Raw genomic sequence first — 19,038 nt, forward strand, 5'->3', positions numbered from 1 at the left:
ATGACAGATGGAAGCTGCTTGTTCCCTTCAATTTATTCTTTTGCATTTATAGAAATTAGCTTTTCCTTTTCTTTCCCTTCATATATGCCTTGCTCTTTCTTCATGGAAGTACATCATGTCAAGTACAAACACTGTCATGATTACCTCTGGATTTAATACGAGCCAGTATCAATCTGCTGGGTAATATAAAATGTGTGTGTTGCTGTCTTCCTTTGCTAAGTCTCTTTTGACCTTCTGTCTTCTCCATTCCTTGTCATCTTCTCACACGGTACAGTTCATGAGAGTGCTTGCTGCTTCTCTTCTACTGGTGTGCAACGAGCCATCCTTTTCTGTCTCCGGCCCCTCTTGACTCGTTTCTTCCACCATACCCACAGAGTTGGCGTCTTTGTTGTAATTGCCCAAACCCTCCTTCCTTTGGCTTTCTTGGAGTTTCACTGTAACCTCCAATGGCAGATTCCCTTGACCATGCAGTATTTATTTTTATTTCTTAGGGGGTACGGAGGCTCTTGGCATTTAGTAAACAACGGTGGAAAGATACTTGGCCTTTTAGAAACCTGTTCAGTTAAAGTACAATTTATGTTAAATAATCTTACTACAATAGGTGCTTTTTTAATGATCTCCTTTTTTAATGGGCTACATTTTTGTTATGTGAAAGGTGTGCATATACATACAAAAGTAATAATTGATTAAATGTGATGCATTTGAAAAAGCATGAAACAAACTTATTTCAAAACTGGAAGAGTTTCTTGCCTACAGCTCAATGCATGTAACACCTTATTTTCAGAACAGCGTTACATATGAAACATTCATTCCTGTGAAGGGAATTTCTTACCATAAATTCTGTTAACAAATCTGGTTGTTTTCAAGAACTTGTTGGGTTGCAGCAACCATTTAAATAGTTGCAGACAAAGTGGAGGTGTTTTGTTTTGGTTTTGGTTTTTTTTGTTTTCTCCCCGCCCCCCCCAAAGTACTTGTTCTTACTCAGACCATCTCCTGCCCCGGATCAGTATTTCTAAACACGGCCAGGAGAGGAAGAGAAAGGAGCGGGGAGCAAAGCCAGGAGTGTAGCTGGGGTGAATTGGCTTGAGCAGCAATTAAGACACAGGAAGGTGAGATGGTTTAGAGTAAGCTGTACAGGTCTTTTGCCAAACCTGTCTCTACCACACCCCTTCTTCTGTGCCTTAAAGTTTGTTCTTCAGGGATATATGAATGGGATTACTTGTGTCTTTTCCTTTCAATTTCTGAACTTCTTCATAAATGTTTCCCACAGTGAGGGAATTGGAAAGAAAGCATGGATGTTCCAGGTGAAGGTGTTTGAGAAATGATACGGAGCGTTGCAGGCTTGCTTTACCGAGGTCCAGAACAGTTTTTTGTAACTGGGAATGGCCATATTTAACGTGGAGAAAATAAAACTAGATTTCTCTTCTGCTTTAAGCATGAGGGATTGGCTTGTCTTTTTTTTTTTTTTTTTAATGTTTTGAGTAGTAAACACAACAGCAGAGTAGGTATTTCCTATGTGAATGCGAAATACGAAGTGACTGCAAATACTAAAGAGTGATTCTTACAGAAGTACTGCAGAAATCAGTTTCTAGCTGCTCAGTATTGAAAACATGTTGATACACGTAAATATACAAGAAAATGAGCATGCTATGAGAGTACATTCATCAGCTGCTGTGCTCAAATTGTCTCTGGCAATCAGAGCATGTAGAAGTTTTTATGTAGTAATTCTCAGATGTGTGAACTGTTGCTCTTGGTTTTACTTGCATACATCTACAAAATGTATTGGCGATTAACATGTCAGCATTAACATTTTCAAGGCAATTTGTTTTCTAATATACCTTTGTGCTGTGCTGTATTCTAGCCTGTTTTCCTCTTTTCTGGGTTGGCAGAAGTCTCCACTTGACACAGTTACCTTGCTGATGTCATCATAGGTAGGTACGAAAAAACTGCAGTTTGGTATGGCTAAACTAGAGCGTGTTAGTGCAGAGAAGTTCTATAGTAAATTGAAAAAGTAAATAAGAAATAAAATTTGAATGGGTTTAATATTCAGTTAAACAGTGCAGTTATGACTGTATTGCATTTAGCTCAAAAAAAAAAAAAAATCTCTGTGCTATCTCTGCAGTTCCTTTGAAATACTGTGTCACCTTCAGTAGAGTGCTGAATGCTGCCTAAGCTTTGATTTGTTGAAGTTTCAGTTAAACAGTTGAACTAGGGTTGAAAAATAACTTGACTGACAGTAAGCTACCACTGTGTATCAATGTTTTCCTCTATCTGGTCTGTCCTGTGTGTTCACAGGACCCTTCCTAAAGCATTCTCATGGGCCCAGTGTAACCTGCAGAATTTTGAGCAGCTCTTAAACACACAAGTAGTATTTTTTTAAAAATATAAATTAACCTATGTAATTCTACTTGTACTGTGATAATTTGCTACTATACCTATTCTGACTAGTTTATTTTCCTTGGGTTTAGCCAACCTAATGAGATACCATCAGTTGTTTAATGAAGTTTTGTCCCAGTTTCAGCAGGGATAGAGTTAGTTTTCTCTAGATAGAGAACATTATTCTCATACTAAATCCAAAACATAGCACTATACCAGCTACTAGGAAGAAAATTAACTCCATCCCAGCTGAAACCAGGGCAAGTATAATTTTTCTTTTGTTTTAATTAGTTAATTCAGCAATCAGTACAGTGCCCTAGTATAGTAAACTGTTCATACAATAGTAAATAGATCATGCAAATGCCTACTTCTGGGCTCTGGTAACAAGTTTAAAATTACATGACTGTATTTTGCCTTCCTAGAATTCTTTCACCTGATGGTACTGTTTGATTTCCTTTTGAATACCCTACAAAACCAAAATGTAGTTGTATTACATTCTTTTAAAATCAATGGTATTTAAGTAAAGGTAAGTGGGATGATAACATACCAACTTTTGACTGAGGAATTTTCATATACTAAATATACTATTTTCATATACTAGTTTTTTCATATACTAAATGTGTTATGTAGATAATTTTTTTTGAGAAACAATATCATTAAACATTCTCCAAAAGAGGGAATAATAGTGCAAAAAAGTTAAAGAAGAGCTGGTGGGTGTTTTTCTTGCTGCTGTAATCTGTGGAGTGCAGTATAGTTTTGTCTTGCAAGTTGTTTGAACTGCTGGCTACTAGCGTTTAGCCATGCTGAATGTGTTGAATACTATTACTGATAATTAAGGCAAGGTCTATTACTGTTTGCCAGTTATGAAAATATAAAATCTGACATTTGAAAGAATAGCTGTTAAGTTTACGAACTTCAGACAAAGGCTTGTTTTATTACTGCCCCCCCTGCTCAACGGAGAGACAAACTCCAGTACGGGGTTCCTGGTCTCTTTTTCTACTGACTGGGTGGCTGGCTTCCCGGTTACAAGCGTAACCTTTGTGAATTCTCTCCTTCGTGTGGAAGAAGTCTTAATTGTGGAGACCAAAATGACCTAGCAACTTATAATCAACTACTTTAATCTTTAATATATGTTGAGTACATATATACAAATACAAATGTGGAAGATGGCTCATATTGGCCTCATTTGTTTGGAAGCATCATTCAGGTGACTCCTTGTGTTTGTTGGTGTTGCTGTCAAATATGTTGCCTTAGTGCTTTTAGCCTGGATATGAGTCCTTTTGTTTTCAGTTTTCAGAAACGGTGTGCTCTTTCAACAGTGTAGTGAAGTTGGCTGCATGTAGATTGGAGTTAGATGGATGCACATGGGAAAAAAAAAGTTTGTTGCCACTGATAGCTATTAACGAATGGTCTGTAACCAGACTGGGGCCATATTTTTATGGGGAAAATACAATTTGAAGGTTCTCCATTCAGATCTATATTTTTCCCCATTTGTACTCTGTGATATGTATGTTTTAATCAGTAAAGCATATTTTCATGTTTTAAAAAAGTGCTGTTTTCTTTTTCTAAAGGACTTGGGTCAGGTAGTTGAACTTCGAGCTTTTTTGTTTCTTTTCACCTTAAAATGCTGGGCTGGAAACCGGCTATTCAAGAGCTGGTTCAGGAACAGACTTCATGCATCTGTCTGAAGAGCAATGGCATGTACATCAGCTGGAGGGATAGGTAATAAAGCAGGTATGATCTGATAGGTTTCGGTATCCAATTTTAATGTGCTGCCTGTCAGAGTCCCAGCTGACAGAGATGGAGTGGTGCCAAAACCAAAATGTTACAACTGGTTTTGTGTCGCTTCCCAGGCAGAAGACTGTATTTATTAAAAGTAATTGTGCTGTGAATAACTACTACACTGGTATTTAGGTGCTTTCACCCAATGGCTTCTTAGGCGCTTGCAAAGCCTCAGATATTTTTCTTAAACGTACATTTCCTGGTGGTGGCTGAATTCAATCACTGCTCCATCCTTCAGGAGGATTTTTTTTAGCTCGTGACACTCCCCTATCATAATTTATTAATAAAGCATGAAGTAGGCTTAAGAATATGTAAGAATGTGAAAGCCCATGTCAGCGAGCAAAGCAGAAGCCTCTGGATGCTAATTGGGGAGGTTGGATTCTAACTTTTGGCAGAAATTTTGGCAGTAATTTCAGGGTTTGTTTCTTGTGTGACATGGTTACGTCCAGAGCCCTGGCCATGCTACTCGGGATGTAAAAGAGAGCCTTGTTTATAGTGGTTGTGTGACATATCACCTAAGTACTAATTTGAGCTAGCATTTTAAAAGCAAATGGTAGGCTTGTGAAGAAATTAAGGCCTGGTTATATCCAGAAATAAACTCAGCTGTTTAGCAACTATGCCCACGATGGCAGTTGTACTCAGAGGTCAGATCTGGCTAAAAAAAAAAACCAAACAAAAAATTGTAAAACTGTGGTGTGTACTAGATCTGATTTACAGTATCCTGAAGTAAAGAAAAAATGGCTAACAGCCAATTGTGAGTGAATACAGATGTTGCTTTACAGGATTTATCGTACAATGCTGGCAACACATGGTGAAGATGATGGTGTTTTGTAGAGTTCATGGGATGTGGCAAAAGGTTTGAAGTAAATAGAAGTGAATGTGACACTCAAGGTTTTAGGACATAAACTTTCTATGAGTAGTTGAAAGAAGTTAATATGCTCTGTTCATGGGGGAAAAGTAAACTGCACATTTTCCTGTATTAAATATTACATTTTAAATAGCATGAATTGCGTGAGTAGAATACACTAGAAACATTTGTTAAAATCTTCATGAGCTTCTTACGTCCTGAACTGCATTCAGGGAGAAAAAAATCTGATCGAGTAAATTTAAACACAAAACCAGATATCAACACTAAATTAAGAACTCTATAGCTAGTTTTTTCTGTCTCTTCAGAACATTACTTCATTTAAAAAATACTCGACTTTGCATTCTGAATCTTTGCTTTAGAATTACTTTTTATCTTCTATCATTTCACATTAAAGTTAACAGCAAATTGTCTTATCCCTTGACAAGATGTTAAGACCAACAGCGTTCTCAAAGCGGTCACAGCAAGCCTTTTCCTTCTCTTCAAACCTTTCTAAAGTCCTTGGAGGCAGCAAAAAGCAGATCATGTGCAGCGTGTCCTGACAGATCCTCTGTGGGACAAGAGTGTCCTTTTCTGCTCGTGGTTGTACAACTTTCTGGTGGGCCGATGACTGTCTTTCCTTGCTGCTGCTTATGGCAAAGGGGCTGCAGCCTTCCCTGGTTGTGAGAAATTTTGAAGCTCCTTTTTCCTTCAGATGTGGGAAAAGAAAAATGTGGGACATGTTTCCTAGCTTAGAGACTCTTGGAGTTTGCTGCCAGTGTTTTCTTTGCTGCTTGGCAGGCTCATTTTGTTCATGCTGAGAGAGGCAAGTTACACCTAGGTGATATGACATACTTTTTACAAATTTTGGAATCACTAAAACATGTCAGTTTAGTATGTGAATGAGTTTTGGAGGGGAGTAAGAAATGGCCAGGAGGAGCGAGTCTTTCAAGCTGTGTGGACTCCCTATTATTAGGGTCAGGACTATAAAGTAGATTTTTTTTTTTTTTTTTTTTTTAAAGGACTAATTCAGCATATTTGAAATGGCACCGTTAGCCATTCAGAGTGTGCCAATCCTGGCAACTTTCCTGGTTAGTTCAATGAGCATTGCATGCAATCAAATACTCCTTTTAGTTGGGAGCTTATTTAGCTGCATAACTTGAGGAGCCTAAGGTTTGAATGTCTTGGCCTTTGCATCTACCTAACTTGTAGACTGTAGATTCCTCTAAAATGATTTACACATCATATTTTTATAGAAAGTAAGGTCGGTGTTCCTTAAGAGGCAGAGTTGTAATGTCATAGTATCAGAGGTCAGTCTCTCAAAAGCTTGTAATATGATAAATCAATCGTGACCAAATATATTAGTGGGTTATTTAAAAGCCATATGCCCAGCCATGTGAAAAGAGTGGGCATGTTCATTCGTCTGAAATGACAAGAGACTGCGTTTCTGCTCACATGCCTCGACGTGTGCCCGTTAACAGAAATTAAAGTATTTGCACCAAATCAGGTACAGACAAGTATCCATTAGTCATATGACCCACTGTATGCATATATGTATATGTGTGTATACATGTATACATGCATACATGTATGTATATACGTACTTCTAGTATAGTCTTAGCTTTGAATGTCTCGTACTTCTATTTTGATTGTGAGATAGACTCCCTTTTTGGTTCGCTAGTTAGGGAAATTGGGGAAGGAGCTGCAGGGATTAGTCTGTGGACCCCCCCAAAAACTGATCTGTTTTTGAATCTTCTCCATACCCAGGTCTGAGGGGGGGTCCTCTGTAAGCCAAGTGTCACAGGTTGGAAATAGGCTGGAAGAATCTTGTCCTGACAGGCTGGCTACTTCCACACGGAATAACAGGAATAAACATAATAAACTAAGTCTGTATAGTGAATCCTGATAGCTTACTAAACATATATACAATTTTTTTTGTTTAATTTTTATTTTATTTTTCTTACAGGATATACTGGATAGATCCCACAATGGAGGACGGGAAGCCCGTTTGGGCTCCACACCCAACAGATGGGTTTCAGATGGGGATGATTGTGGACATTGGCACTGACAACTTAACTATTGAACCTTTGAATCAGAAAGGCAAGGTAAGAGTCTCACAAGCAAAGGAATGGAGAAAAACCTCACAAAACCTATTTTACCTGTAGGCCAAATCTTTACCAATATCTACCATTACACACCACCTGAAGGACTGGGAAGTCACTTTTCTCTGGCTAAGGATCTTTGTTTAGCTTTAGCTTGCATTGCAAATTAAATATCCCACTGATAAGAAGTGCTTGCTTTCTGTCAGTTATCTGCATATGCGTACGTGCGCATGAAAGACAGAAGGATTGATTCTCCATAGCCATTTGATTCAGTACTGTATACTTTATTTTTCTAAATTAGAGACTGGTTAAGAGTCTACTGTTGAGATTAGCTTGTCTCTTTTTCCCTTAAATGCATAGGCAGAGTGTCCTGCTGGGGTGTCCTAGACTCTGGCCTAGATTAGACTCCTTACTGTTAGACTGATGAAGATTGAGAGATGAATCCTCTTATCTCAAATACCTTGAAAAGTAACACGATGTCAAACAAAGGTCCTATGGAATTGCTACATCAAATTAAAGGCAAAATAAATGTAACTTTTTAAAATGAAGTCGTAATTAATCCTAATTAGTGTGTTCCAACTGCTTCATTTATCATGACATCTTTCAGATTCAGTATGTTGTAATTAAATGTCAGTTTTTATAGGAAGTTCCTTGTATCTATCAATTATCCTAATTCAGATGGTCAGCATCCTGGTTTTTAGTAGCTAGAATAAGATCAGACACTATTTTAAAAGTTGTGATTTTTGTCTTTGTGAATATGTGGTATGTGCCCTTTCTAACAACTTTGTCCTTTCTGTATCTTCAGGTATGGAAAAGACAAAATTTTTTTTGTAACTTTTTTCACATCAACAATAATAGAGAATGCCTTGTCACAGGTCAGAAGGTTATGCAGCAGTCCTTCCTTTTGGGAAGAATGTTTATAGGCTTTTTTTCCCTACATCTTGGAGAGGAAGTTGATTTTGCTTTCCTTAGAAATATAAAGCAAGTGTAATGTCTGATTTTTGTGTGTGAGAGAGAAAGTCTGTAGGTTTAGTAGTAGTAGTATGCATTCTTCAGTTTGGGGAAGAAAAAATTATTCAGACAAGAATATTAAATATTCCAAAACTATGACTAAGTAGTCCTTAACTGACTTAAAAGATTTTGACCCCCACCACTATTTCTGTTTATATCCCCAAATGGTTCTGATGTGATAAAGAGCAAAAGTCTGTATATTGAAACAGAAACAGGCAATAAGGAGATTCCTGAGTCACTATTTATTTCTAACATATCCTCCTTTCAAGGAGCTTTTTTTTTTTGTGAAACCAAAAAATGATCCTAAAATACAAATATTTTGCTTCATGATTCACAACGAACAATCTCTTTTGTCTAGAAAGTTTGTTATTCTGCTGTCAACTGTTTTCTTGAATTAAGCAGATCAATTAAGGGCCTAATGTTCATTCATCTAAGGGAACAAACTTCACAGTTTAAATACCATGGAGATTATGGTCCTATATTTCTAATTATCAAACTTCCTTATATGAATAGAGGTGGAGTAAAACATTTTCTTGATTACCTTCTCAGTCTTTCCAAGGTGTCATTGATTTCTTTTTATAGTGAAAAGTTTCTCATTGCTTTTTGTCTTTTTAAGAAGACTGTTCTTGTGTACTTAGACCATTAATTTGAAGTAGTCAGCATCAATACCCATTATTATCAACTTTGTTTACTTAAAGTGATAGTTCAAAAGTGCTCTTCAGTAAGAAGGAGTGATCCAGCAGCTCCAGAGTTGCCCATGATAATTACAGGGAGGAGAGGAGTAACCTGATCTTGTAAACATATCCGGGCAGTGTAACTTATTATTATTTTTTAATCTGGGTCATTAACATGTCATATGTATTCTCTGTAGGCGCTGATAGTTTACCAGAGATCACAGGCTGAAAACGAAATGTGTATGCATATGTTTGATTATTGCCTTTTGTACCACTTAATAGTTAATTAAAATATGTTGTTAATAACTGCAATAAATGCTGCAAGGCAGCAGTTTCATGATGCCTAAAAATCTTCCCTCCCTTCCCCACCCGTAGCTAGCTCTGGCATTGCAGAGTGGCACCCTCTGAGCTCTGCTTGCTGAGTTGTGCGTGACACAGCAAATGAGGTCAGAGAACGGATCCACCTTAAAAATGAAGAAGTGGAAAGTTTCCAGGATGGCAGCAAGCAGTGGCAGGAGGACGAGGACCTGAAGCCAGCGTAGCCATAGATTGCTTTGTATTATGAAACCAAGTTACCCAGTCCAGACTGGGTGAAGGTAGTTGGCCAACACACCGATTTACTTATAAACCAGTCGTAGCAGTTTTGGGTACTGCAGCCCGTACAGAGTTAACAACGGCATTTACATTTCTGTGTGGAGGTTGAGTGTTTAAAGAGAGGTGGGGATCTGAGTCACCTCACTTGCGTTGTTCGAGAAAGAGTAATCCAAGCTGCAGGAGTGTGTTATCAGAACAGAGGATGCATGTGTTACACGATGGGAGCTACTCCCCGAAAACTAGATCATCGGCTTGCAAGGCTGATAAATACCACGACTGGAAAGAAAACAGGGAAACTGGAGAGGGGTTTGCTAATGAACGGGGTCCCACCTAGGGCTGGAGTGCTGCCCTGAGGATGGGCTCCGAACCAGAGTGGGGGCCGGGGCTGGGAGCCCTGGCCCCTGTCCCACCAGCGGTCGCACGCTGGTGTACAAGGAAGGAGGCAGGTAGAAGGACAGCCAGTTGTTGACTAGTCTTGCATTTACACTTCTACTTGGAGTGCACTTCTCTGAACTTATTGAGAATCCTAACCTCAGATCCTGTTGCATTTATCTTACTTTGTTGTGTTGCTTGATAGTGTAACAAGGAGAAGGCAGATGACAGCAAAATTGCCAGATGAGGAACTTACTCTTTTCCTGGAGGTAGCCAATCTAAGTAAAGCAATTAGGAAGAGATGCCTTGGAGGGACTTGCACCCTGAAACGCCATCCCGGGATCCTCGTGGCACTGAGGAGAGAGGGGCCGGTGTTCCCTAGAGTGTTTCAGGAGTGAGTTTCTGGCAGCTGTTGGGAGGGCGTGTGGTGCTGCAGGCACTTGCTGACACCCCTCCTGCCATCGACCGAGAGGCACCTTACGGCTCTGCGCCGGTTCTGAAGGGTCATGGAGGGCTTTATGGGGCACCTGCTCTGGTATGCTGTGAATAACCAGAAAGGTATTTTCCCGGGCTAAGTATAAATGAATAAATGTACTTTGAAAGTAAGGATCAGAACGTCCAAAGTTCAGTGTTTCAAGCTAAGGGGTTTTTTTTTAGCAGTGAGCACAGCTTGCTTGCGTGAATGAGACATGTTCTTGACTGTCTTACGCACCATTTGTACTGCTTTAGGTTGGTTTGTGAAATACAGCTGAGAGTAGGGACGTCTCCTCTCTGTATCTGGAAGGTATAAAGGAAGGCATGGTTACACGTATTGGATTACATGGTAGAAAGAAGATCCTACTCAAATGGAAAGATATCTTTTTTCACTCGTCTAGTTTCTGGGAGAATAGTTAAGATTGCCATTGGATTTCAAGGGCTGATTCATTACAAAGAGGAAAAAAAAAATCTACAAAAAACCCTAAACCCTCTATTTTGCCTTCTGGGACCACTTTACTGTCTCCTAAGATTCATATCCTCTCCGTTTTCTTAGAACAAGTTTGTCCTAAGCTATGTCTTAATGCAAAAGTCTTCCACCAAATGCCTGAAATTCTCCTTGCAATAAAAGTTTTAAAAAAAACATAACGGGACAACATAGTAAAGAATTTATTTGGATATTTTTTTATCGATAGACCTGGGATATCTTGCCCATTTTCTATTTAATATGTTAGATTTAATAGTAATTGACAACACTGAGCTCTGCACATCTAGCTAACGTACTTACCTGCAAAACAAGTAATGACCTTACATAAAGCAGTAGTCCAACTGGAGTGAATACAGGAGTGAAATTCTTTGTTGATGTAGTTGACATTAGGCTTCATGTTGTGATCTAAAAAAGTCCAGCAGAATAGCATCAGCTTTCAGATAAGTCATCTTCATATTGCTTATTTGTTTTATCACTTCTGAAATATTCTAGAAATTAATTCACAATTCACACTGAGTGAAAAAAATGAAGGAGGGCATAATACAGCATGAATTCCTTCCCCCCCCCCCCCATTGAAATTTATCTTGGAGCAGAAGGCTGAGTGGTGAGGACATTGAAAAAGCTCTTCCTTCCTCTTCTGGGATAGATCTGGTATGGCTGGCTTTAGATCCATGAAATGTTAAAGTAGCAGAGATTTGTGAAGAGTCTTACAGAATAGCTGGATATCGTGTTCATTCTCTCCTGTGAAAAAAAAATTCTGTCTTTGTTAGTGGTTAAACTTGGGTTACACATCAGTACAAGAACAAGAAGTGAAGTTAGATTTTCATGAAGCCAGTCGTGCTCTTTTTAAACTTTTCCACTGTTTCATGCACAGTGAACTAATTACATGGGAAACTGTTGTGTTCAGGTATATCTTTACCCAGTGAGATATACCTTTATTGTTGATAAACTTGCAGAGAAAATTATTAGGATAATATGTTCTAACTGCAATATTGTGAGAGGGAGGAAAGCGGGGAGAATCTCTGCCCTGCTAAAACTCTGAATAGCAGCTGGCAACTTTCTGAGGTAGGTAAAGACGTTCAGGTCCTCCACAGCTCCACCAAGCTCTGATAAAGGATATTTTGCAGGAAGTTAGTCTGATGGACATTCAGACATTCCAACGTCATCGAGCAGCTCCGTTCCCCTTAGGAAAGCTTCTTGTGCATATTTTTCTGCATTAGATCCTGATAAGAGGATGACAAAATATAATTTATTATGACTACAAATTGCATACTTTATGATAACGTTGTAGGGAAAGGGATATCATAGTCTTACTGTTTTCTGACTGGCAGCAATTAGTTCTGCTCTGAGACATTTTTAACCCTTCCCACTTCAAAGGGAGTTGGAAATTCTGGCTGTTCATGATACAGACTGTTCATAAGCTACAAGAGCTCATATATTGTCTGTTGTACTGAAGCAAAGATGAAGCAAGTCGCTGTATTTCGCCTAAACTTCCATGTGAGATGTTTCTCATGGGACTAGCTTGCTGAGTACAATGTTAAACAACCAAACGTGTTTGTTTATTAAGGTCATTCTTTAGATCCAGTTGGTTGCCTTTTCAAATATTAGACTAGACTTCTTGTCTGCATTTCCATGAGGAAAAGGAGACTGTGCCTGCAGCAGCATGGCAGCTATCGTGTTTAATTGGTGCAACAGGGTTTTTGTTCATTCAGAGGTAACTCAAACAAGCTATTACTATGGTAAACAAAAAAGTATAATTAAAAGCCTACCTCTTACAATAGGTATTTTTGTGCAGATGCTGTAATATGTCTGTGCTAGGATGTTTGTCCTTCCTTTTTACAACAATATAAATTATGATTTCTAGAGAATAAAAAAGAAACAAAGTTGCTTTCGTTATTAATTTTTCCAGTTGGACATGAACGCTTGATAAATGGCTGTTTTGTATAACTGGGATACAAGGGTTGAAGGAAGGTCTTGTTTTACTTTAGTATTGATTTATTGAAGAAAAAAAATCAACAAGTAACAGCCAAAGCTACAGTATTTGGGGATACAGAGGATATTATGTATTGAACATTTATATTTTAAGTAGGAATGTTTTAAAACAACATATGATAATGACAGCACAGTCTTTTGACTGAACTAATAATTTGATTTTTATTCTTTGTGCTTCTTTGCAAAACTGAGGAAGTTGTGTGTCCTTTACAGTGCTGTTCCCTTTACAGTACTTTTTTTATCCTTATTTTTTTATTACGCGATATTACAATATTACATGCAGTTTTGGAAATGAGCAACAAATATTATTGCAATAAAAATATATGTTACAGTGACTGCATTTGTGTAATGTAGTGTAGTAATGTAAATGCAGCAGCTCTGCATTTACTGCATCTCATAATTCAGTAAAATTTCCAATGCTGAAGTATAAACCTGGCAACTTCATTTTAAACCATGCACAATTACAGCGCACTCACTTGTATCATCATATTAGACATCTTTGAACTACATTTATGTTTTTATGGAATTCTGACAATGTTAATATTTTTCATCTAACAGACTTTCCAGGCTGCTATCAATCAAGTGTTTCCTGCGGAAGAGGACAGCAAAAAGGATGTAGAAGATAATTGTAAGTTATGAATTTAAAAATAAATTATGCATTTGAAAAAAAATCTGTATAGAAGAGAATATTGTTTCCTTACAAGCTTCCTGTTTCTTCCTTGTAGTCTTTGTTTTGCTTCTTTGCTTGAATTTATGTATGACCTCTACTAGTCTTTTAAACTTCTTAAAGTAAGCACATTTTAAACATAATTTATTGTGGTGTTTAGTTTTCAGTTGAACACTTTAGAGGAAGTCATAATTACATTATTCCCACATACAACTGTTACTTCACTTCAGATATATATCAGTTGTCACCTAACTGCATCAGGATCAACTGCATTCAGCATTATGGGAGTTAACTATATCTTTTATAGTGCAGCAAAAGAATTAGTTTATCAGCAGCTTTATCAGCAGCTGTCTTGTACAGCATTTTCCTGCATGTAACCCATTTCTCAGATAGCATTCCTGTGGAAGTACAGGTAATTGAAAATAAATTTTAAGATCACCTTCCCAAAACTGGAGACAGGAATCTGGACCCATCAGGGCCACTGAAAGAGGAAATAGGTTATAGTGAATCGGATACAAGAGTGCTGCTGGAGAAGGAGTTTTGAGATGAACTTGTGTAATAAGCTTCAGTGTTCATCTGCAGGGCTTTTCTTTTGTTAAATATTGTATGGTTAGGTGTGTGGAAACAAAGATAGTATTTAAATCTGGGGAGAGGGGAGAGAGTACCAAGAAAGGTGAGTAAGCACTAGCATCAGCTTTTAGAGAACTGATAAACAAATATTTTGCTGCTGTTGCTCTTTGTAAGCAAATCACAGAGACTCTCCTGTCTCGAAAACCTGATGAAGGCAATTCTTTTAAATGTTTCCTGTGGTGTTTACTGGTTGTTGAAAATACTGCTAACTTTGTAAATGGTGAGCAAAAGTATCTTCTATTGTTCATTTAAAATAGAGGCTAGGACTTTGAAAGTTGTTTAGATGATTTAACCACAATTCCTGTTTTGGAATAGGGGTTAATATTTATATCCCATGACAGGAAATACAGCTGTTACAGCTGCTCCATAAGGAACAAGATGATGAGACCTGAGGCTTATGATCTGACTTAGATAGTACAGTGTCATTACCGGTGGAACCAAGCTGGTAGCCTTGTTTCCAGTTGCTTATATTTTTGCAAACATTACATGGTTTGAAACTTTTCAAAGCTGGTATCTGTATTCTCTGCACATGATGATTGTTAGGGAAATGCATTTAATCTGTGCATCTGTCACAGTGACTTTACTGAGATGTCCTGGCACCTCAGTGTCCTAGTGTCAGGGAATTGAAATTTGGAATGACATTATGGAAATAATTTGAGATTCCAGCAAAATACTATTCATTTAAGTTAAAACAGTCTTCCTATCAGAGAAAATGTCTTCTTTGGCTTACTGAGTAAAATATAAGACTTAAAAATGCTTTGTCCAGTAATCCTTTCTGTATCAAACAATATTTTGAGACTTTTTTAACGTATTCTCACTTTTTGTTCACTAGTTGAGGTTTATCTCCAGGATGTGTGAAACCCAAGTTCATTTTCCTTCTCTGTCAGAGAGCATTTGTGCTGAGCACATTGATCTTTAGGAAGAAACTTTATAAGAGAAACTTTATAAGACTGCTTTCAGTCTCTCCTTATAATACTCTTCTGAAAAATCCTGAAAAACTAGTTAATAATACACTTACCACTCCAACCTATGCTTTAGTGATTAACTCCCTTCTAGGAAGTAATTTGCTGAAATACTGCTTTTTTACACCCTTAGTCTTTCATATCCCAAATGTATTAGCTGCAAGAGACACCTTTTTGAGAATCTCGCCCTTCCTCAAATGTGAATTTTCAGTAAATATTGCAAACAGTACAGAGACAAAGCACTTACTACTTCTTTTTTTTTTTGTGATTCACACTCTTCTTCGCCCCCCCCCCCCACTCAGTTTTGGGGGGTTGTCACCATATGTGGGATTTTTATTTTTTGTGGCCAAGAAAAAGTTTGGTGTTTGTTTTTTTTTATTTTTATTTTTATTTCTGGGGTGAAACAATATTAAAAAAATGAAGGGGAGCAGGGTATCGGATAAGACTCTTAAAAAAAAAAAAAAAAATTCTACAGATGCAGAGCCTTGCAATTACTTGATAAAATTATGTTCCATAAAAACCATACTTCATTGTGTGCACAGGAGCGCCAGTGTGAGTAAATTTGACATTGATATTTCCGAGCTTTTAGTGCCTGACATCACTTCTGTGAACTTTGTGTGTGTATAAGTAAATATATGGTCTATTAAATGCACATACATACACTGGTTATATTTAGGCATGAGCCATGTGAATATTTAGATTTCTCTCTCTGGTGACTTCCTTTGCCTCTGGATATAGATGCCTCTTTTAAAGGATTTATTCTAAAGAAGATGCGTTATGAAGTTGCTGACATAAGCCTTAGTTTGCATGTCTTGAGTGAAGGCAGTGACATTCCCTCGGGGAGCAAGCTCCCATTGTGCACCGAATCTGCAGGTATAACTGCTTTAACAAGGGCTGGAGTCCTTTTGTGAAGAGGGTACCGGGGACGCACTGAAATCTGGGGTCCTTTGTTGTTTAGATAATTATCAAGTTGTTATTAGGATGCTTAACTGATGACTATTTCCTTTAAAACATACTGCAAATCCTGAGAGGTTCTTACGAAGATAGAGTCAAGGGAGAGGATCGTTTCTCTAAGTGTATGTAGACAATTACTGTATAGTAGTTTCTCAACTTAGTACTGAGAATCCAAATGACTTAAAAAATTAGCAAACTTCAAAAGTTAACACCCTTCACCCCCCCCCCCCCCCAAGGCATACACAAGGGGAGAAGGAGATTTTAACTTTCATTAGGGCAAGCAGGAGTTTCTGTTTCTGGCCCATTTCCTTTTAATGTCTCTCTTGGGATGACCTCCTTAAAAAGAGGTGAAGGCGGAAAGAGGTCTGTGGAGGCAGACCTGCAATTTGTGGTCCCAGAGCCATTTTCTCAGGCCCGTGGACTGAGCGTGCCTGGGGAGGGGAGGAGGAGAAGTCCTGCGGTGCAGCACCGGGCACCTGCGCTCGCTTGCTGCACGTACCAGTGACTGCGTGGTTAGTGGGGACGTAGGTCTGCTGGGATGACAGGGGAAAGGCTCTGGTGGCCAGGGCCAGCCTGCTGCTTGATGAAGGTGTCATGCACAGGCCCCATTTCAGGGCTGTTGTGACCCAAATGAAGATTTCGCTTAACGTAAAGCTAAAGCGTGCCTTGTGTGCCTCCGCCAACTCAGGGGTGTACGTGCAAGGGATTTTGCGGAGGAAGACGGTTTTTTCTAAACAATCCAGAAGTTGCAGTGTCCTTTGAGAAGCGTGAATGACTCGAGCCATATGAAGCGAAGCTATATTTAGTCATGTAAGGGAAGGAAGAGCTGTTATTCAGTGGAGCTACGCAAGCCAGAGGGAGGCTGCACGCCGCTGCTGAACCTGCCTTTGCTTCAGCCTGGTCTGGTGTAGGTGGTAGGAGGCAGAGCCACAGCCACTTCTCAGTCCACTGCGGGAGGAAGGGTAAAAGATTGAAAATGAAAACACAGATGCTCTTGGGAAGCTCCCATTATCCTTTGGTTCAGCAGGAGGAGCATTGAAGGAGATGTTAAGAGCTGCTTACTGAGCTTCAGGTGTCCTTGCAGGGCGAGGTGGCTGGGCAGGTTGACTTTAGGTCATAAGAACTGGCAGCCCTTCTTGCACGTTTGTGTAAATAAGTTGGAATACGTTTTTCTCTGCTGAAGCCCTCGAGAAAGGGCATCAGTCCAACTTGAGAAACATTGTGTTGGTCATTACAGATGAGAGGTGCGTATGCGGCCCTCGTGTGAGGTGTGGGGTAGCAGTTACAGGCACAGTGCTTACTCCATCAACAGTAATCAGATGTATACAACTTCTTCTGTGACACTAATGCTGTAAGGTTTACCAGTATGGTAGTCAATCAGTTGTAACTAGACGAAATAGTGTTGTGCACTTGAATTTTAAGCGGCGACAAAAAGAGGATTGAGCATATTTGAAAATGGAGGCTGTGTAATGAGCGGTGCCTTCAGTTGGTTTGGGGATAATGTTTTTAATATTGTTACAATGGGAACTGGTAATGACCTCTGTAATTAAGGCTGCTAACACTTTCCAGTGCTTTATAGCTGAAAACAAGGACCAGCTTTGCCAGAATGTGAACCTGTACGGTCTGAAGCTTTCTGTGGGTGCCTGCTCGCTGCCTTGAGCTGCTGCCTTGTAACATTTCAGTAGAGTTGGTTCGGTTATTTTATATTAATGAGCTAAGGAGAAAAATAAAGCTAAGTTTTGTTGTGTTAACTTTTTTTTTTTTTTTCCTCGGAACAGCTTCTTTGAGGAGGCCTAGTAGCAACAAAATTAAGAATTGAAACATGAAAGGTTATGTTGGTGCCTGGTGTGGCCATGATGCCTGCCACCGCCTCTAGACAGTATTTCCCAACTGAATCGGTGAATATAAACGTCTAAAAATCACTGGGAGCCAGCAGTTATTCTAAACGTCAGTTAGGTGGCATTACCCTGGGGACACTGTGGCAGAGATTGGAGAGGGGAGCTGGAAGGAAGGAAACAGTCAGTGTTAGGGATTTTGGTAGGCACCAGTTTGTGCACTTACGGGCCAGTGTGGAAGGAGACACACCATGTTCGTCTGAAGGGCTGGTAAAAGGGAGCTTATGCTGAGCAGGGCCTGTGCAGGGACTCCTGGAGTCTGACTCTGTGTTCAGCAACTTTCTGTAACTCAGTTACAGTTGTACAGTGAAGAGCACGTCTATGGTTTTTAAAGCATATATTGAGTCAGCAGTTCTGCCTCAAGACAGTATAAAGAAATGATAGGATTAAACGGTAACCAAAGAGAGGGGAAGTAAAATTCTCCGTAATCCTAAGATTTAGTTTTCTGTCTGTAAACAAAGGTAGTCCTGAGCTCTTAATGCTATATGGTTGTCTTTTACTTGCAGGTTCCCTTATGTATTTAAATGAGGCCACTCTCCTTCACAATATCAAAGTTCGGTACAGTAAGGACAGAATTTACGTAAGTATTACGTGTCATGACAACCGGTCTAATGATAGATGTCCTTTCAAAAAATCAACAAAATGAGTGTTTCCAATTCTATTTTTTCCTATAACAGAAACTAAACAGAAATGGTAACGTTGGAAGGTTAGGAGGTTTTAGCCTTTTTTTTTTTTTTTTACATTATACCTGGTTTGAGATCTGAATCACATTAATGTTAGCAGATTTTTACCAGGCAGACCAATAGACTTTTCCCTATGTGATAGTTCGTGTGCAACCATAGCACAGTGTTGTATCACAACGGTCTGTTCCTGCAGGTAACTTACTTCACCAGTAGAGTAGCTGTTAACAAAGATGGTTTTCTTTCTTCATTATTTTTGAACGAAGCAAACAGGTGCCGTCTTTGACACCTCCTAGCTCAGATGTCCATCTTAATCTTTTATATTGCTATCAAATTGCCTAATTGTACTTAATGAATTCTGACTAAATTACATTTTGTCCTTGCCATCTGCCTGGAGACTGACAGCTGTGAAACAGAAGAAAGATAAGAGTTTTCTTTCTTTTTATTTTTTTTCTAATAGAAAGCTGGCTAGTGATAATACAAAACAGTTCTACATATTTTCTAAGTGTCTGTGTTAAAATAATCAACTTTTGTGTTAGCAT

The 19,038-nt window shown here is 38.8% G+C and overlaps 1 protein-coding gene across 6 annotated transcripts in view; it reads left to right on the top strand.

Annotated features, from left to right (window-relative positions):
* MYO6 (myosin VI) overlaps nucleotides 1-19,038 on the top strand; it is a 116,681-nt gene that overhangs the window by 25,304 nt on the left and 72,339 nt on the right. For 5 of the 6 annotated variants that reach the window (XM_072855326.1, XM_072855323.1, XM_072855324.1 and 2 more), the window contains 3 exons: nucleotides 6,969-7,107; nucleotides 13,267-13,336; nucleotides 18,323-18,396. In XM_072855326.1, the coding sequence (XP_072711427.1) occupies nucleotides 6,991-7,107; nucleotides 13,267-13,336; nucleotides 18,323-18,396 (261 nt within the window). In that variant the 5' untranslated portion in view covers nucleotides 6,969-6,990. Of the gene's footprint in view, nucleotides 1-4,002; nucleotides 4,111-6,968; nucleotides 7,108-13,266; nucleotides 13,337-18,322; nucleotides 18,397-19,038 lie in introns of those variants that run through there. The other variant, XM_072855328.1, reaches the window with a different exon arrangement.

This window comes from Ciconia boyciana, chromosome 3, assembly GCF_034638445.1.
Source record: "Ciconia boyciana chromosome 3, ASM3463844v1, whole genome shotgun sequence".
In the NCBI taxonomy this organism is placed as follows: domain Eukaryota; kingdom Metazoa; phylum Chordata; class Aves; order Ciconiiformes; family Ciconiidae; genus Ciconia; species Ciconia boyciana.